Source organism: Sinohyriopsis cumingii, chromosome 7 (genome assembly GCF_028554795.1).
Source record: "Sinohyriopsis cumingii isolate HCF-2022 chromosome 7, ASM2855479v2, whole genome shotgun sequence".
Lineage (NCBI taxonomy): Eukaryota > Metazoa > Mollusca > Bivalvia > Unionida > Unionidae > Sinohyriopsis > Sinohyriopsis cumingii.
The window spans coordinates 11,302,367-11,324,189 of record NC_142967.1 but is presented as its reverse complement, the minus strand read 5'-3'; the positions used below and the strand labels follow the sequence as shown (position 1 = coordinate 11,324,189).

The following is a 21,823-nucleotide window of genomic DNA, read 5'->3' as shown; positions in this document are numbered from 1 at the left end:
CAAAAGAAAATCACAAGTGGAAAGAGTTTAGAACTGATGGATCGTTTGCATTTGGACATGTGGTTGCAAGAGAAATATTTGCTGAACGGGGTCAATGTCCGCTTGAGACTGAATCGCAGCAGTGCCACTTTCCATTTGTTGGCTGATGAGGATGCTACTAAGACTGGCAATCCTAAAAGCAAAATCGAGGAGGCCAAACTCTACGTACGACGCGTGGAAGTGTTACCCAAAGTAGGAAACGAGATCAGTCAAACGTTGAGCAGAACCACCGCCAAGTATCCCATACGACGTGTGGAAGTGAAAACGTTCACCATTCCTGCTGGACATCATTCCATGATCGAAGATCATCTGTTCCAAGGACAGTTACCCAAACGTTTAATCCTTGGTATGGTCGAGAATGAAGCCTTCAACGGAGCCTTCAAAAAAAATCCTTTCAACTTTCAACACTTCAACGTGAAGAAAATCGAAGTCAGTCGTGATGGCAAGACCTTGTGTACCCGACCTTTCGAACCTGACTTTACCAAGAACAATTACTTGAGATCGTACTTGTCCCTGTACGAAGCCACCGGTCAGTTAGGAACCAACACCAGTCACGGGATTACGTACGACGATTACGCAGGAGGTTACGCTTTGTGGGCTTTCGATTTCACTCCAGACCAAGGCAGCGACGAGGGACATTTCCACCCTATAAAATCAGGCCAGATTCGTGTGGAACTTCAGTTTGCAGATAAACTGGACAAGACAGTGAACGTCATCCTGTATGCAGAATTCGATAATACCATAGAAATCAACAGTTTGAGAGAAGTCATTCTAGATTATTAGAAGCCATGGAAGACTGTTATTCCTCTTTACCTAGTGGAGAAACTTTAAAGATGGAATGTGAGGAGACCGTGGAAAAAGAAGAAGTGATCATGATGAAATCGAGATGGCCAGAACAAGAAGCCCATTTAGTCTCCTGTTTTGCCAAACACTTGGTCGACAAAATGACGGAATTGATCAAGAAAAATTGCTATGGATGTCAAAACGATCATCCCAGTCAAATTCAACACGATAAATGCCTGATGTTAAGTCAAGAAGAAATATTGGACGAGTATCTGGACGAAGCTTGGAGTCTCATCTCGAACAAAGACGTGTTGCACCAGTGGTATAAAGACTTGCGTGAACATTCTTGTCCACCATTAACCACTCAAGAGATCCATCGTATCGAAGCTCTCCTGAATCAGAGTGAGGAAACAGAACGAATAACCGTTTATTCGTCAGACATTTTCAAGCAAAAAGTCAGGATCGAATTGACGACTTATTATTACCTGTGAAGAAAAAAAACATGGATACCTGGGAACTTTATTACCTTTTGAACCACAGTTCGTATACGGCTTCTTGGAATCCTGTCGTCTGTGCTAAAGATGAACTCCCTCATCGCAAACCTAAAGACCATCAAGCTTACGTGATCAACACGGACGACAGTCATCTCCCAGGAACCCACTGGGTAGCCGTCTACTTTCCTCAAGAAGGATGTGTGGAATATTTCGATTCGTACGGATTGCCCCCTTTGGAAGACGATATCATTGACTTTATGAGAAGAAATGCTCAAACCACCCGATTCAATAATGTGAAATTACAAGGCACAGATTCCTTGGTGTGTGGACAGTACTGTGTGTATTTTCTGCATCATCGCAGCCTGGGCTATTCCTTAGAACATTTAGTGACTCATTTCGATCCTCGTTCTTCTGCTAGAAACGATGTGAAAGTAGATCGATGGTTTTGTGACCATTATGCTTATCTTTTGTCTCAAGCTAGGAAACGTAGTGTCCATCAATGGCCTAATGATTTCCAACAGTGGAAATCACAATTTCATTCACAACGTTGTCAGCCCTGTTTAAAGTAGATTGTGCATTGAGAAAAAAATGTTTGTGATTTGAAAAAAATTGTTTGATGTTATATTGTTGGATTATTGTTAAAAATGTTAGAGTTGTTGTTTAGTGTTAAGTGATTTTTGAATAAAAAATGTTGTGTTTTGAAAAAAATGCTTTTGTCTTTTGTTTAGCTATAAGAATGTTGGATTGATGCTTTTTCATTTCTTACTATCCCTCTCATGAACGTTGCGGCTCGAAAAACCGTGTGGGGATGTTTTCCTTCACGTCCGCGCTTTGATTTTAAGAACCCGGGTTGTTTCCAGTCTAACCATCCATTGTCGACTCATCCTCCTACGAAGATGTGCTCCAAACTAGCTAAGCTCAACGAAGCCTACGTGAATTTGCATAGGGTCAGACACAGTCTGATACCGAAGCCAGAAGAAATAGAGAATGTGAGAATGTTAAAAATCACTGAAGACCTGATAGAAGAGCTCTTCAGAGAAGAAATGAACAGGGAAAAAGAAGAATGGACAGAGAAGTACAGACTTCAGAGACAGCAGCAACAGCAGCAACAGCAGCAACAACAGCAGCAACAGCAGCAACCTGAAGCTGACAGAGGCTTTGTCGATTGTCGTATCGACACCAAAGAGTTCTTCTTCTCTTTCCGAAGAAGCAGACCTATCGCCAGAAAGTCTATCCTCAGAGGACATCGCATTCTTAGAAACTAAAAAAGAATGCCATAGCAAACAAAAAAACAGCCCTTTTCAGGGCTACCCAATACTCTAGAAAAGAAATAACGATCAATTTGCCAATGTGTGTAGGTAGAGTAGTGTGAAAATAAACACTAACTCTTTATTAATAGTGGAAGTGTATGTATTTGTGTGTTTGTGTTAGTAACTGGTTAAGTAAGTTGGTATGGATAGTAGATTAAAATGATGTTTGTTTTTTTTGGCTGTTAGAGGTGTATATTTTGGGTTAGATTGGATTGCTTTGCGTATGTGGATAGTCTATTGAAGTGATTTATAAAAATTTTACAATAGTGATGGGTAGCATAAAAAAGTGAGTGAGTGTTTCTTTTAGGTCCGCGCGTTGTTTTGGGTCATGATCTAGGTAAGATCAATTTTATGTTATTAGGGGGATGTTTTCCATCACGTCCGCGCTTTCACTATAAATTGAAACTCGCTGGGCAGTCTAGCTACCCTTGTTGATTGATCAACACAGCCAGAAGAATGAATAGCAGAATAGTGAAACTGTTAGAACTCCAGATGCACCTGGAATATGCCAGGCGCATAGTAAACGAACTATCAGCGGAGGCTATCATAGAAGAAGCAAGAATGAAAAAAGAAGAGGAGGAGAGAAGAGAGAGGGAAGAAGAGGAAAAGAAAAGAGAAGAGAGGATGTCGTTCAATATTCCCGAGACAGAGGATTGGGGTGTTGAAGCGAATCATCCTCCCTCTGCGCTCCCCAGAAGAAAGGTGAAAGAAGACTGGGGAAGAAGATGCGTGTGTGGCGCCAGGCCAGGAAGGTGCAACCATTAGATATGTGCATCAGGAGTTAAAAAAAACAGCCCTTTTAAGGGCTACCCAATGCTCTAGAAAAGAAATAACTATCGAATTGCCATTGTGTGTAGGTGGAGTAGTGTGAATATAAACACTAACTCTTTATGAATAGTGGAAGTGTATGTGTTTGTGTGTTTGTGTTTGTAAATGCTGAAGCAAGTTTGTGTGAATAGTAGATTATGGGTTTATTTATTGATTCTTAGCGTATGTAGAGAGTATAGTTAGGGTTATATTATATGAAATGAGAAAGTGGGGGGATGTTTTCCTTCACGTCCGCGCGTTGTTGGGTCATGATCTAGGTAAGATCCATTTTATGTTTTAGGGGGATGTTTTCCTTCACGTACGCGCTTTCACTATAAGAACACACAGTATTCGTCGTTCAAACCATTCTGCAAAGAATAAAAAGAAGATGGCGTCAAACCAAATGGACAAAATACAAACCTTGCAAGACGTTTTAGACAACTTAGGAATAATGGAACAGATGCTAATAAGACTGGTTGAAGACCATTATTCCTATAGTCCCCATCGTGTAAAGATGGAAATTAATAACTTAAGAAAAGCAAAGGACAAGATTAGTTGCGTTATGAAAGAGATAAAGGAGGAGAAGGAGGATGAAGAGGAAAGAATAAGAATACGCAAATGGAACGAAAAAATTGAAAAAGAAGAAGAAAATGAAAAGAGGAAGAAAGAAGAGGAGGAAGAGAAGAAGAAAGAAGAGGAGGAGAAGAAAAAAAAGAAAGAGAAGAAGAGTGTAGGAGATAAAATAAGAACTTGGTGGAGAAAAAGAAGAAATTAAAAGAAAACCCAAAGGCCCTTTTCAGGGCCCCCATATTTCTCGAAAAGAGATAGCCTTTGAATTGCCTACCCCCTTTTTTTAAAATTTAAAAAAAAATCCCATGTTAAATTCCCCTTGTACGTATATTGACCCACGATTTATTCCCATGTTAAATTCCCCTTGTACGTATAGTATCCCACGATTTATTCCCATGTGAATTCCCCTTGTACGTATATGTTCCCACGATTTTTCGTCATGTTAAATTTCCATTGTACGTATATGTTCCCAAGGGGGTCTGTAATGCTAATTTCCATTGTACGTAATGTATCCCCCTTCACTACTATTATCAGGTAAATAACTTCACGCTATTGCAACAAAATACCAACGATTATTTATAGCATCTTCGACATGTAGAACGTGACCGACACTATTTTAGCTCGTTTTGAATTTTCTGATGTCCACTAAAAAAAAATCTCGTTTGTTTAGTGTTTTATGTTTACAGTCCTCTTTGATAAATATCTTGCCCGGGTGTTGGCATCCAACTCAGTTTCCCTGCCTGCTATATCAATTGTTGTTGTTGTTGTTGTTCTAAGGTTTAACGCTATTTTGCAGCACAGGATAACTGGTGGAGGAAGAAGCCTGGAAAACCTTGGGAAGAACCACCGACCCACGAGAAGCTACTGGCAGGATTTCCCACGTACCCATGCTAGCTGAGCCTTGGACTCGAACCCACGCAGATAGAGGTGAGATGGCAGTGATCCGGAACGGTGAGCGCTTTGGACCACTCGGGGTCCCCGTTATATCAACAGTGTAGCTAGTGAATTGTAGGCTTTGGTGTCAACATTTCCTATTTTTACCAAGAAGGTCTCTGATGTCAGCGTAATGTTTTCACGGGGTGTCAGCTATAGTGTAAGATTAATCATCCCACTTTATGGCTTTTAGATTGCAACTTATACAACAATTTGCGTTAACATTGCAAATCCATCTACAATTAGGTACTGAACGTTTCAGTGGGGTGGGTGAGTGGCTGCGAATTTCTTTTGAGATTAAACATTTTATTTTATTTTTTCTAAAGATATGTTTTCCAATAATATAATCGATATAATATGGTGTTATTTTGCTATAAATCAGAGCAAGAGATCAGGTCCTGTCCCAAAACATTAAATTACTGGTCCCTAACATAAATGCGGTCTACCGTGGTACTTCTTGCGATACATTCAGAACTATTGCAATTTGCCTATTGATCTGTTCTTTATATCGTAAGCATTTAAGAACGGATTATCTACAACATATTAATGTGGAAGATCGTGCATAGCATGGCTCCAAAACACTTAACTGCTTGCTTCATTTGAAATATCGTGAATGACTCCCAAGCAGTTACCTGCTTAATGTGGAAGTTCTAACCTGGCATAGCTCCCTAACACTTAACTGTTTCATATCGAAGATCGTGGAAAGTGTGGAAAGACGTGCATGACTTCGTTTCCAAACACTTGGCTACGTAACGTGGAAGGTCGTGCATGCTTGGTCCACAAAACCTTTACTGCTTACTGTAGAAGATAGTGCGTGGTTTGGTACCCCAATGCCTAATTAATAGTGTGGATTTTCATGCATGACATGGTTTTCAAACAATTTACGTAAAGAGCCACATTAAAGTCTCGTATGATTTCCGGTCCATCGAGATCGGTTTAAAAACTGGAAGGTCGTATACCTGCTTAGGGTTGATAGTCATGCATGGATTGGTTCCCGAACACATAGGTATTTAATGAGGAGGGTCTTGCATGCATAGTTCCCCAACATATAACTGCTTAATATGGATGATCGTGCATGGTTTGGCTACCAAAGAAATAACTTGTTAATGTGGATTCTCATGCATGACTTGGTTCTCAAACACTTTACACACCAAGTCATTTTAAAGTCTTGTATGATTTACATCCCTTCGAGATCAGCTTAAAAACTGGATGTGCGAACTTCACGAATTCTTCATTGAATTGGTATTAAATTTGTGAAATTATATATATATATATATATATATATATATATATATATATATATATATATATATATATATATATATATATATATATATATATGACGTGCCGTTATGTATTTGCATACACAATTTAATTGAACTCTTTTTTTAAAAACATATAATATTATGTTGTTTTTACATTCGCTGTTACTTTCTGGCTCGGAGGCCTGGGGCAGTCTAGTTGTCTAAGTCGCGCGTATTCACCGATCACTGACATCTCACCTCAGTCCGCATGTTTTTGAGTCTCAGGTTCAGCCAATATGGATATGTGAGATAGTTGGCCAGTATCTTGAGGGTTGGTCGTTTTTCCAGGTTTTATTTTCATCCTTCCTCCACCAAATATACTGGTCACCTTGTAAAACCTATCATGTATTGAAGAACAAAGACTATTTTTTTAACCCATCTCATGCCCTTTTCCTTATTTAGTACATGTATTACTATTATATTTAATATATAATATTTTAATTAAAAGCATTTTGAATAATGTTTATATACTGGTGACACTTGCTGTGTCTTCGCCTGATAGAGCTTGCATTGAAGTACACATTTGTGCTTGAACAATCTTATTCTGATCTTTTTTTATAGTTAACATGTTAAAATGTGTTGTGTATTAATGTTGCATCGTTGTTCATATATATATATATATAGAGAGAGAGAGACACACACACACACACACACACTTGCTCATTGGCCAATGGGCTTACTGCAAATAAAGATCGCGCGTGTGTGTGTGTGTGCGGTTATTGACAACGATCACAACAGTTATTAAAGTATTTGGGAACCACGACTTGAAATGACCTTCCACTAGATGTGCAACCCATGTGAAACTGAAAGATAGTCAGAGGAAATATGTAGGACTTTTACTATAGAAATAGGTTATAGGAAAAAAGTCACAATATAAGTTTTGATAAGATAAATTATAATCGTAGTAAGGTAATATAATTTTATTATTTCATCTATAGGCAAGTTAACAGCAAAATAAGCAATGTATTATAACATAACTTATCACATATTTCATTTAAAAAAATGCTGGGCACCAGCCATTAAGACCTTTATTGTAAAGGTTTAAATGTTTGTTACATCAAATGTCAGTGTGACGGTCTTTGCTATAACTGATGATGATAAGGACGATTGTTATAGCTCACTGGGGGCTTTCTAACTCAATGTTGGAGCTTGTCGATGTCGGATGAGCTTGCCCCGTTTGCAAGGCAAGTGGATTTGTTCTGCCCTGAACACATTTATTCATCAAATGGATCTAAGTATTTTGATTAATGAAAAACAACATCTTCAACTCTTGTATAGTTTGCATAGCAAACTTTTCTTAATAATGCTATAAAATTATGAGATTTTTTTTTTTAACACTCGAGTTAAATTAAAGACATACTATTATACTTGTGTACGTATAAATTTGTGACTTTTCTGGTTTACTTTTTTCTATTCTTTTTGTCCTATAAAAAATGTTCTCGACAAAAAAAACCACTACTAACTATTACATTTATATAAAATCTCAACCGCTCCGGTGTCCTAGTGGCTAGAGCGTCCGCCTCGGATGCGAGAGGTCGTGGGTTCGATCCCCGGCCGAGATATACCAGAGACTTGCAAAAATGGTACTACCAGCTGCATTGCTTGGCACTCAGCATTAAGAGGTTAGTGTTAGGACTGGTAGGCCTGGTGTCAGAATAATGTTACTGGGTAGGACATCATGCTACATGTCTGCGGCATGATGCCCCAGTGCTAGACATCGCTATAAACTGCCACACTGCAGACATCGTAGGGATATGACTGAAAATTTTTTAAAGCTACGTTAAAAATCCAAATCACACACACACACACACACACACACATATAAAATCTCATTGAGATTCGTTTCAATTTTGTATGTCCTTCGATAAATGGTGTCATGTTGTTTTAATTGTTCTGACATTGTATTTTCACGGGGTGGGGTGGGGTTGGGTTGGGGTTTGTTCGAATGTCCAATTATCTTTCTTTTATATATATATTTCTGATCCCTTTTAGTTTTATTTTTGGACCCTACTCTGGTTAGTGTCTACTTATTTGATACCCAATGTATCCCTCGTAACTGTTCTGCACGTTGTACTTTTATATATAAGCACAATCTTTGTTCAGAGTGGGCATTTAGTAAAAACATGAAGTTGATATTGTACCTCTGTTCTTCAAGATTAGTGTATTGTACAAGTTTAGTATATTGTACAAAATTAGTAAACTGTACAAGCTTATTATGTTGTACAAGATTAGTAAATTGTACAAGATTAGTATATTGTACAAGATTAGTATTTTCTATTTTGTCTTTGATCTGACGGTGCACATTTCCAATTGGTGGGACGTAATTCTAATTTGTGTGACACTATGGGTAATCACTCACTCACTCAGTTGGTGGGAGGTAATTCTAATTTGTATGACACTACGGCGAAGTCGAAATTTGAAACTGAGTTTACGTATGGGATCATTATACAGTTTTTTTTAAATTTATTTTTAAAACAAATATATTCTTAATTAATTTCGAGTATCCTATGTTTTTGTAAACTTTTAGTGGAACTTTGTTAATCTTCTGAATGCCCCCGATAATAGAGGCATCTGAAGAGCAAGGTGGTTATCAATCTAATTTCTATTTACGAACACATCCGCATACAGACTATACATAACACGTACGCGATTCTCAGGTTTTGGGACCAAACAATAAATGCCTTTCTTCTCTGTCACTGACAAACCCGTAAAAATGACCTGTACCATCAACAAGCTTTCCTAGTTCCTGAATGCCTTTTATATCCCAGATTTCCCTCTCATCTCAAGTGGTATATGCCCACGTTTGTGTATGAAAAGACGGCGGATGATATTTGCCGTAGTATATAAGGAATTTAATTTCTTTCTTAAAGGTTTCAGTAGTGAAAGGGGCCGTTTTAACAACAATGGGAATTAGCATTACAAGACACACACACACCCGGGCCACTATAGCGACAACATTTTTAAAATTACCCTGGGCCACTATAGTGACATGGGAAAGTGAGGTTATTGTATAGGAATAATATGGCCAATCACTCACTCACCCACTCAGGAATAGAACATGTGGGTGACGTCACGGTATTGTAGATTGGCAACAATGTAGCAAGGGTCTGACTTGAATACGTGCTACTCTAGTTAGAGACAAATACAGTAGAGACATGGACACAGACATAGACATAGACATATATAATACATAGACACAGATTGATACCGTAGGTCAAATGAGAAAAATCAATATCATCACGGGTGAAGGGCTGATTTATCGTCCTAGTCAGCTCCTAGCTACATTGTTGCCAATCTCCAATTTTGTGACGTCACCCACCTGTTCCATTCTTATTATCCCTATACAACAACCCCACTTTCCTTTATCGCTTTTGTGGCCCATGGTGATTTTAAAAATGTTGTCGCTATAGTGGCTTGGGTGTGTCTTGTAATGCTAATTTCCATTGTCGCTAAAGTGGCCCCTTTCACTACTGGTTTCTAATCATCATGCGATTGATTTTTGCGTTCCCCGAAAGAGATTTTTGTCGGTGAAAACGTATCGATAAAAAAACAATTCCAAATACTTTTCGTTCTTGTTTGAAATTTTGAATGAATATTAATTCAGTGATTAGATTTAAAAATAAAAAAATAAAAACCAAATGACCCAAAAGTACACATTAGAGGTGTCTCTCAGTTGCTATGGCCGGCCAGACGAGATATAAATGTTCTTGACTCGGACCATACATATCATGAAGTATGTATCATAAGCATACAAATTTGACACTAACAAAAGACCCGGTCTGCTGTCCAGACTAATGAGTCTAGCTGGCCGAATGTTTGACACCCCTGGTGTACATGATAAATATCTTTACTAAATTCATAAGATGACACTTCATCTTTACTAAGTTCATAAGATGATCATTCATATGATGACACTTCCATTTCTATTTTCTTCCTTTTCTTCTCCACTGCTAAATAGTTTTGCCTGAAAATAAAGTTGAAAGTATACAATTATGAGAAAAAGTACGTGTGTCATCGGTCATAACAACTATCATCGGTCAAAACTAGTGACATTTTGAAGGTGTGGTTAGGCATATAAACACGGAAGTGATTGTGATGTCACTTGCAATGCGCATGCGTTGAAAACGGAAAATGGCGAGTTTTCCGCTACGGTGATTAACAGTCTTGACAAGAAAACATGGCTGCGTGTTTCATCTGTTCGATAACTTTCATATTGCTTGTGCATGGGTTATACAGCTAATTGTTTGCATTTCCAAGTGCCATCATCAATAGACATTATACGCGCATCTATTTCATTGGAACTGGTTTCTTAACATCACGGCCAATATGTCGTTCTTGAATAGCTTTAAGAAATTTTTCCGGATAGGAGGGGACGAGGATTTTAAAAGGAAAGGAGGGTTCAACAAGAACGTGAAAAAAGATGAAGACCCTGGTCAGTTTTGGGAGATTACTGGGGAGCTTGGAGACGGTGCATTTGGTAAAGTGTACAAGGTAAGCCGACCACCTCCCTATGCACTGTTAGCACCACACCTGGTCACAGGCGGTTGATTTGCACCATATCTGTAAGTAGTCCTTGATTCATAATTATTCCAGATTCTCTGACATAAGATTGCTTTGCGACATTATTGTTCAGTGTGATTTATGATATTTGGACAGAACAGGTCAGTGCGACATTACATTTGGTAAGACCTTGTCATTTCATTTTATCGACAGGGTGAAACTACACTATCATCGAAGGTCCTAAATTCGAGTGGTTCCCAAGTACGATACCATATTTACTTACTTATCTGGCCCATTTCGGATGACGCGTGACGTCACCGGGTTCAGTGTCAGCCTTATAAAAATTTGTTCAGAAGCGAAAAACGATTTCTTTTTCAAACATGCTTTTGATTAAATATTACTAAATTGACTGTAACTGTATAGTCTGCATATACCTCACCGTTTGTTTGCCCCCCCCTTTTAAAAAACGAAAAGCACAAATGAGATAAAAGATGCACATAACTATGTACATTAACTGATTTATAATTGTATAATTTTAAATCTGATTATGGGGGTGGGGGGAGCAGGCACTAACAAAGTTATCGTCTGTGCATTTCATACAAAAAAGGATGTTTACAGTGTAAAAGACTACCCTGCTCGTTTGTCATTTCCTGGACAAGTCCATTTTCACTGACAGGGTGGATGCACAACTAAACATATATGTACATAGAAGGAAAATACTATGATGTCTGCTTCCAATATTTACAATGTCGAATCATGTGGCATATGATCTGCAGAGCTAAATTGATTGATAAAGAAATGAAAATTGCATTATACCTTTAAATTGGCTTTTTTACAATTTGACTCAGTATTCTGCGCCTTTTATGTTTAATTTTGAAATACCACTGAAAGTGAGATTGACCACTGTGCCATCAAATTTTGTCCATCCAACATGTAAATCTGACTTGTATTTAGCACCATTTTTGGGTTTAAAATCACTCACTGGTACCTCCATTAACACTTTTCCAATTACAATAATCCATTATATTTCATAACTGTAACAATTATTGTTGTCATCACTATCATCAGCCAGTATTTGCTGAACGAATTTGTAATAAATCACACCAGGAATAAGATATTATGGGTTTCCTAAGTAGCCTTTATTTTAAACACATTTATTAAACTTCTTTCTTGAAGTTTGAAACTATGTCATAATGCTTATTCCTGGGCACAAAATGCCAATCATGTCATGTTTTAAGAACCCAGATGTGTAAACATCTACCCAAAAAACGGACATCGCGACAAAAATGGTTAAATAAAAATTGTATACTTCGCTGAGCACATTGTCATATGTGGGACTTTTAACAAATTTGCAGGAGTATCTCACACATCGTTGTTCTCCAAGTGTATGAATTCAGTGTACGAATTTTGCTGGATTCATGCAATCGCACACCCTGACAGCATCTCGAAGTACTTCACATATCACACACATAATAGCTTTTGCCTGAAGTTTCTCTGTTGCTTTGCCAGTACTTCCTGTTTGTCATGCATTAAATAAGCTACATTAATTTCTGATTGGTGGTTACTGTTTAACATAAACTGATAAATAAGCAATAACCACCAATAAAATTCAGTGTAACATATTTCACTGTGTGAAACACTGGTAGTGTAGCTTTCAAATCTACCAAATTGGACAAGATAAAATTCAATGCAGAAACATCACGTAAAAGTGGTTACTAAATGATGATTAGAGTATTTCATTATGCATGCCAAACATGGCATATTATGAACCATGTCATTTTGTGTTAATTTGTAGACATCGAGTGAGTATTCTCAGTAGTCTTTTTTGATTTTGTTAATAAAAATGAGTGCCTTTGAATGCAAATGCTGTTTCAGATGAACTCTAATTTTCAAGAATAACAAGGCAAACTAATAATAATTTTTCATGACTGCTGAAGACTAAAATAATGTGCATAAAATGAATTATCGTTTTGTATCGATTCTCTGCCTCTAGTATTAACAAGTGTATCATTACAGCAAAATTATCAGTATAGCAATGAATCGTTTCACCCCTACTTAATGATATTGATTGCTTTATAAACTTAAAAATAACTGCTTGAATTATCAGCTCACCCGTGTTAAATTTGTTGCAGTTCTGGTAAATTTGCTTCGGATAACCAATTAATTTTCTGTTGTTCAAAAGAAACTGGAGTCAGTTCAAGTAAAATGATACAAATTTAATAATTTGTTAATAAGTTTTGATCAATTGTTGTTGCCAAATGATCGTTTTGATCAAAACATAATTAGACACATGCTATTTGATACCTGTTTTGGTTAAACATTATTCCATCCATCACACTGTCAGTCTTAGACCAACAAGTAGTTCTTCACCTTGTTTTTGTGTTTGACTACTAGTAGCAGCTATGTGAGGCACAATTTGGGATGAAGTTTTCAGCTTCCTTTCAGGTCGGATATTGGCTACTCACTAATAATTTATTTTAGCTGACCTTTGTATGCACTGTTCATATATGCCTAGTCTCCTGGATTGTCCAGTTGTCTTTTGATTTTCAACCCCATCTTTTCATCCACTGATTTGTTGATAAAAACTCTAGGAAATATAAAATCTGCTAAGTATAAGTATTTTCTGCTATGTTAACGGATTCAGAGGAAAATTTGCAGTTGGAAAAAGGAAATATGTTTGCAAGATCAACAGTACTTGGTTATGCAAATTAAATCTGTGAACTTTAGTGAAAAGGGAAAAAGCTTTGTGTACTGCACAACTGGTGGCACACTTTTGAACATTTCTGGAGGGGGAAAATGATCTTGAAAAGAATGCAGCAGGGTGCAATGGAGAAATTGTCAATCATGTGCCTAAGGTGATGCAAATGACAGCAATCCAGACATTTCTCTAACACAGCTAAGCTGCTTCTTCAGGAGTCTCATGTCCTTCTATGAAAAAGTTACAGCAAAGATGATTGTAAAGTTTCCATTTCATGGCCTGACCCTGAAGGCCCTTGGTTACCTTAATCTTGAGATTGCTGATCCTGAGTGCTGTTTCAGCATGTTGAGGAAGATTCATACAGACTATCTGGAAATGTGTGTGGAAAAACAGTCATCATTAATATTGTGCAACATAAATGCCAACTGTGACAATTTTGAACTCAAACCTTCAAATGATTTGTGTATTGCTGCAAAAAGAGCTCTCTACAAGACAAGGAAAGCACTCATTGAAAAAAACCCATAAATTTCAGGTACCAGTGTTTCACAAGTTTCTGAAGTACTAACTGATTCTTGAGAAGGTTCTTAAATATGTTTTGTGAGATTAAGAAAATTGTACAAGAAAATTTATAAAGATGAGTAATTATTATTCATTGTAGGTAATATCCTTAGTTCGGTACAATGTGCATTTTTGTACTTGAATTTATGACAAAAATGATTGTTCCTGATTTGGCCTTAGAAAACTTGGCATGTATGACAGTTGGTATGCACTACAAGTTATGTCAGAACAAAGGTAAGAAAACTACATCTTGGTTTTTACAAATTTGTACATCTGCTTGCATTTTATTGCTCATGACATTTAGAGAAATGGTGCCAAGAGTTTTGGACTTCTTTTGTTTGTCTGGAGGAATACGAACTCCCATGTTAATTGTCGTAAACTTAGCCATTTTTTGTGTCAGTTTGAGTGATCATTCATGTACTTTTACAGTGGCAACTCTGCATAATTTTTTTGGTGCCAAGGAGCATGATTCTTGCGAGACTGACCAACAGAAAGTAGCAGATGTTTCTAGTTCTGATAAAGAAACCAGAGACCAATAGAATTATGGAATTAATCAAATATGGAACAGGAAATGGTTTTTATGAGTCAATAAAACGAGAAAACAAAGAAACACTTTTAGCTTTATGCACATGGTATTATGACTGGAAGAAAATGCAATGGCAACTTAAGGAGCACCAAGTGCAGAATTTAAGGTTTTTGATTTTAAACTGGCTCTGGAAAAAAAAGTGAATGGAATATGGTCATTTGTTTGCTCGTCCACTCATATGGAACATGTATTGATTTGAAATGGAATTAGGTTAATTAATAAATTTATATAAAAAAAGAAAATGTAATAGCTACCTTTCTTCCATTGAGCTGCACACAAAAATTAAAAAATGTCAGGGTAAAGGTATTGAGAATTTTTATAATTGAAAAATCACATCACAGTTATCAACTGCCTTAGATTTCCATTTATTTATTATCATACATGTACTTAGTATTTTACAATGAATGAGCCTTTGCAATCTTCTAACATAGATATACATATACATTGGTATTGTTCGGACAGTAATGATGAATGTCCTCTTATCTGCATGGTGACTCTTCTCTGTGTTGGCTATTTCCTAGTGACTTGTGTTACATGAGAACCCAGGACATGATTTACATATAGATGAAGTCTGATGAGAGTTGTTTGAAGTAACTTAGAAATTCTAATGTACATTTGATACATGTATCTTTTTGATGGATAGCCTTGGGATTATTTCTTAACACATTAACCCCTGGTGATGAGTTTAAGTGGCTGAAGGTAGTAGTCTACTGTCGAGCTCTGTAGCATCAAGGTCATGTAAGATACACTAAAGTGGGTGGTATTATAGAAAGCTAGACTGTAAGACAGATGTAGCTCTACAATGATACCAAATAATCTGGAATTTTTAGTTGCACTATAAAATACAGAGGGAAAAACCTCATTTTTGGACCTGATTTTTTTTTCTACCCAAAATCGCCCCCCAGTGGTCAGAATCCGATTTTGTGGTCAGATTTTAGACTTTTTGGTTTCAGATCTAAGGCAAACCGGTATGAACTGCAAACAGACAGATGAACCTTTGCAAAAAGTAGGATAAGATGGGCATTTGGAATAAAGAGTGGTCTCGATACGAAAATAATGGGTCTGTAAAGCACCCCCCCCCCACTTTTACCCTTCTGCTCATGTGCGAGGCAAGTAGCCAATGAAAAAACGATGTTTCTAACACAACTAGGCACTATTTTATTGGATGATCACCTGGAAGTTGGTGTTTTCAGATGTATTCAGAAATAGCTTTCAAAATGTGTTTCCTACTCAAATTTCAGACGAAAATGACAAAAACCTATAAGGTTTAATCTGCCATTTTTTATGCTATGTAAAATATGAGTAGACCTGGATACCACAAAATCATGCATGCTACAGTATACCCTGATATTTCTGTACCAAGATATGTATCAAAGTGTACTATAATTTAATCTTCTGGTGTAGGGGATTGGGATTCACAGTACCATATTAAATCCATTATACTATTTGCCAAAATGTTTATAGCTTGAGATAGATGAAAATAAAACAAACTCTGCTTGAAAGAAACATTGTGTACCTTAATGTAGAAGAATTTGCTATGTTTGTTGTTGTATAAGTTGTCATCTAAAAACTGTAACTAGGCTTACACTACAGCTGTCACCCTATATAAGATATTTTGAAGATATTAGAGAGGTTGCTGATTACCACATTGACACTGAATTCTTCAGTTTACTTGCTACACTGTTGGTAAAATATGCAGGAACCTTTTGAGTGGGATTCCAACGTGGGGTGGGGTGCAAGACATATCAGAAAGTGCCAGTGGAAACGTAAAACAAACTGATATGACAAGTGAAAAAATATGTGGACCAGAGGAATTACAGAATATTTCAACAGAAAACAACTGCTTAACCCTTTACCTCATGCAAGCATCTTTGGACGCCTCTACTACCTTCACATGGAAGCGCCTTTTGACGCCTGCTGTAAACATAAACCATTTTGAGCTGGTTTTTGTTGCGCCACCTTTGGGGAAACCCCACATTAGATACTACATTCATTTCTGCAAATGACAATTACGTCAGATCACGTGGTTGCTGTTTATGCACTGGTCGATAGCTGCTATTTAAAGTAACTAGGTCATAATCTCCACTCTCCAAAATGGCGGTCGCGGATTTCATTCAGTATGTACAAAGTTTTCACAATTAGAATCGCAACCATGAAAGATTCAATAACTTAGGTAAAGGCTCTGATATTGATGTAGGCAGTGATTAGTTTTTATAAATTATCAAATTCAGATGACTTAGTGATGTAGACGCACATGAAAACCTGCAAATTTTGAGTATTGGGAATGGCAGCTACGGTTGGTCACACGGCTTCACTGACATGACGGTGAATGAGTTCTCTCTCGATTTTAAAGCACATAATAAATTGTTCTGTGAAAAATAATTACACAGCTGTAACAATCGGACTTTGCTCTTCAGTTTTTCCACATATAATAGATGTGTACCAAAAATGTAAAATGGTTAAAGTTGCTGTTAAACGCAACATACACCACATTGCTTAACAATTCACAGGCAGGATTTCATTCAGTACTTACGAAGTTTTCACAATTAGAATCGCAACTATGAAAGATTCAATAACTTAGGTAAAGGCTCTAATATTTATGCAGGCAGCAATTAGTTTTTATTGATTATCAAATTCAGATGACTTAGTGATGTAGACGCAGACGAAAAACAAGTAAATTTTGAGTATGGGAAATGGCAGCTACAGTTGGTCACGCGGCCTCACTGACAAGACGTAAACGAGTTCTCTCTCGATTTTAAAGCACATAAAATTTTTTTCCATGACAAATAATTACACAGCTATAACAATCGGACTTTAGTCTTCAATTTTTCCACATATAATAGATGTGTACCAAAAATGTAAAATGGTTAAAACTGCTGTTAAACATAACATACACTACATTGCTTAACAGTTCACAGGCAGGCCTATGTGTATGCTGTCGACTAGGTAACAGGTGTTCTATTTATAGCGCGCTGCACTTTGTCACTATGCTCTATGAGGTAAAGGGTTAACTGAATATCGTGTGATGATTCTCTTACATAGGAAGATATGTAATTAACACATAAATAAATGCTAATAAATCACAAAAAGTATGGCATTTCTTTCTTTTAATCCTAAAGTTTTGCAAAGTTTGATGTGGTCCGTATATCCTTTACAACATCCCATTTGGCCACCATGATGGCATATGTAACATGTATCAAACATTTGATTCGATCCCAGGCTGAGTCATACCAAAGACTTACAAAAATGGTACTAACAGCTGCCTCACTTGGCGCTCAGCATTAAGAGGTTAGTGTTAGGCCTGGTGTCAGGCCTATGTGACTGGGTGGGACATGATGCTACATGTCTATGTCACCATAAACTGCCACACTGCAGACATTGTAGACAATGACTGAAAAATTGTTAAAGCTACGTTAAAAATCTAAATCACACACACACACACACACACACACATTTCCTAAACTCTTTAATAGGTCTCATCATAATATGCAGAAATCATTATGAATACACTTCATTCCAGGACAGGCTTACTTGCCTTTTGACCTTGGAATCGTGGACAGAGTTGTGTTTACAGCAAAAATGTTTCAAGGTTGAAAAGTTTTATATGTATGCCATAAGCAGTGCATTATGATGTGCATATGTCAATCCATTACAAATATCATTTGATTTCTCCAGCATCTGCAGTTACCTTTGTTTGCACTTAGGATTAGAAGAGGCTTACAGATTTATGGGTCAAATGTCAAGGTCATTGTGACTAAAAGATGACATATTTTCAGCACAATATCATTTGATTTACATCACAGACCAGGAATAACCTTTGTTGATTGCTTGCACTTAAGGTAAGGACAAAACCAAGGACACAGAGGTCAGTGTTTGAGGTTAGTGACTGAAAGAAAACTCCACCCTCTCTGAAATGCATGAAATGTGCCCCAGGGCAGTATTTTATCTGTTACCCTTTTCAACATCAAAATCAATAGCATCACCGAGTGTTTGGCTCCTGGTTTGGATTGTTCCTTATACATTGATGATTTTCTAATATGTTATAGATCAAAGCACATGCATACAATTGAAAGACAACTACAGCAAACTACAAACCAGATTCAAAATGGGGCCGATACTACCGGTTTCAAATTCTCAAAATCAAAATCAGTATGTATGCATTTCTGTCAGTTACGAAGATGTCATGATTAACCTAAACTCATGCTGGATGGAACACCTATTCCAGTTGTTGAGAAAAAAAAGTTTTTAGGTATTTTCTTTGACAGAAAACTGACTTTTATTCCACACCTAAAGAACTTAAAAGCTAAATGCTTGAAATCTCTTGATTTACTTAAAATAGTAGCGCACACTGACTGGGGTGTTGATAAAAAGGTCATCCTCAATTTATATAGAACGTTTATTTGCTTCAGACTGGACTGTGGTTGCGTTGTTTATGGTTCGGCCAGAAAGTCATACTTGAAGATGCTTGACCCAATTTACCATCAAGGAATAAGACTTGCTCTGGGAATATTTAAGACATTCCGATTAAAAGCCTTCTAGCTGAAGCGAATGAGCCACCTTTATCACATCATAGAGAAATCCTTTCCGTACAGTATGCTCTCAAATTAAGGTCTGAACCCTGCTTTTTCAGCTGTTTTTCAACTCAAATAATAAACCTTATATGAAAATAAACCAAATGTCATACCTTCCTTTGGCATTAGAATATCATCCAACCATGACAGTATAAAAACTGATCTTTCTAAACTTAAGAAAACATCCTTCTCCGAAACACCACCCTGTGTACTTGGTCAAACAAAAATACTTTTTATGCTACATGATGGAAAAAAATCAGAGACAAACCCTTCCATCTTCCACAACTGTTATCATGAACTCCTCACCGAATTTAAAAACTGCACAAAAATTTATACTGATGAATCAAAGGATGAGGAAAAGGTTGCTGCAGCCGTTGTTAGTGGAAAACACGCAACACAAGTTCACTTACCAAATGGTACATTAATGTTTTTCAGCTAAATCTAGAGTAATATACATTGCTCTGGTCTGCAATATATCAAAAGCAACCACATTTTTGAAACAGCATTATCTTTGCCGACTCACTGTCAGTACTTAATTTTCTACACAATAGAAAACTGGAAAATACATTATTAACCAATATTCTCATCAAATATACTGAGCTGAGTACCTCCCACAATTACCCAGCCCTGTTGGTATTAAAGGTAATGAAAAAGCAGATGGTGCTGCTAAAATGGCCCTATCCCTAGAACCATCTGATTTTAAAATACTGTATGCTGATTTTAAACCAAGTATCAAAGAGTCTTTATGTCAGAAGTGGCAGGCATCATGGAATGATGCAGTAAATAACAAACATCATGCCATCAAGGCAGCCCTTGGAGAATAGACTCCTTCACTCAGAATCATTGGTAGGGAGGAGGTAGTCATTGCAAGAATTTGAATTGGCCATACTTACATAAACCACACCCACATGCTAAAAGGTGAAGACCAACCAGAGTGCGTTTCATGCAATGAACCATTCATTGTTAAGCACTTTGTGAGTGTTTCTATCTGCAACCTATGCACAATCAGTACTACAATGCACATGACAAGAAGGAACTCTTTGATACAATAAATGTCTCTTGTATTATAGGACTCCTGAGCAAAGTAAACATTTATTCTAAACTATAATTTTTATGCTATCACTTTGAGCATTTTTATGTAATGTCTATACCAACCTTATACCTTTTCATCTAAATCTTCATTAACAAACACCATTTACATTCCCTGTTGATTGGAAAATTTTACATATTACCTTTACCGTCTTATAGTTCTGCTTTTAACTGTTTGATATTTCTATAGCTGTTTGCTAAGAAACCTTTTATCTCTTTTAAATAATCCTACATATTACCTTTTGTATGGTGCTAAAAAGCCTAACAGTGCTGATCTGCCATATAAATACAATCAATCAATCTGGAAAAAAAATTATTTGCACACAATAACATTAGTTCTATATCACAAACCTGGACTAAACTTAGTGGCCAACATTCGCTTGTGGTAAGGAAGGAGTCCATCAATTTGGGATCAGAGGGTAAAATGTCAAGGTCACTGAATGAAGAAAAATGTTTTTGCACCAAGGTTTAAATTTTTGATCATTTATCTTCACTAGAGCTTGTGGGTGACTTATGTGTTGAGTGAAAAAAAGAAGCTTATAGATTTTAAGGCCAAAGGTCAAATTTACTGTGACTGAAAGAAAATAAATTGTCTTTGCATAAAAGTTTGGTTCTGTTCTGGGTTTCTTTACCAAAGTATATGGAGGGATTTTTATGCAAGATTTGGAGGAGGCTTGTTGATTTCAAGCTCGTAAAGTCAAATGATAAGGTCATTGTAATATGTAGCAAAAGGGTCTCTGCACAGTAAGTTTTGTTTTAGAGCTGGTGTCTTGAACAAAGTTTAGTTGATGGTGTGCACCTAGGCTAATAAAGAAACCTTTGTTTTATGGGGTCTAGCAGGTAGAAGTCACAGTCATATAAGAAATTGATTGTTTCTGTGCATACATTTTAGTTCAAGACTACATACCTTGACCAAAGGTCCAGATCATTGAAACATACTGGTCAATAATGTCCAGAGTCAACCATGCTCTTCTAGTGCCTTCTTAGTAAGCTATTAAGTGTAGGTTATGCACATGCCCATCACATTACTCTTATTTCTGCTAATATTGCCATTATGAATGTTTTTCATGCTTTTACAATGACTCTTTATGAAGCTAAGGCAATTCATTTTGTGACATACAATTCCCAGTTTTTAGTTTTTACCTGTTGGGGTGAAGGTCATATCGTGCCAACTTTGTGTTGAGGTTTTGGTTTAGGCCTTTTGCATTTGATTATATTTCTCAGTTCACACATGGGATAAAAGGAAGACAATTTATTGTCACATTTACTCCTATGACCGTGGGGTTATTGTCACAGATATAGGGTACTACAGTAGTTCAGATGTTTGAGCATCAGACTCATTATCAAAGGGTTGTAGGTTTGATACCTGCCAAGGTCTGTCTTGGTGGGTTGCCTTAATTTATCCTTGGGAATGGTACTTAGTTGCTATTTTCTTGGCATTATATAGCCAGTAGTATGTTCAGAGTGCTGTTAAAACCAACTAAAAAAATTTAAAAAAACCCCTTGGTGAATGAATTGTTGTGTAACCAAGACAAATCATTCTACAACATGCTTGCTCACCATTTTCAAGAACACATTTTG

The 21,823-nt window shown here is 36.9% G+C and overlaps 1 protein-coding gene across 2 annotated transcripts in view; it reads left to right on the top strand.

Moving 5' to 3' along the window:
* Positions 1 to 10,359: 10,359 nt before the first annotated feature.
* LOC149794732 (serine/threonine-protein kinase 10-like) overlaps positions 10,360 to 21,823 on the top strand; it is a 202,508-nt gene continuing 191,044 nt past the window's right edge. For both annotated transcript variants that reach the window (XR_016422186.1, XM_089964351.1), the window contains exon 1: positions 10,360 to 10,731. Coding sequence is in view for 1 of the 2 variants with exons in the window: in XM_089964351.1 (XP_089820477.1) it covers positions 10,567 to 10,731 (165 nt within the window). In the remaining variant the exon portion in view is untranslated. The remainder of the gene's footprint in view (positions 10,732 to 21,823) is intronic.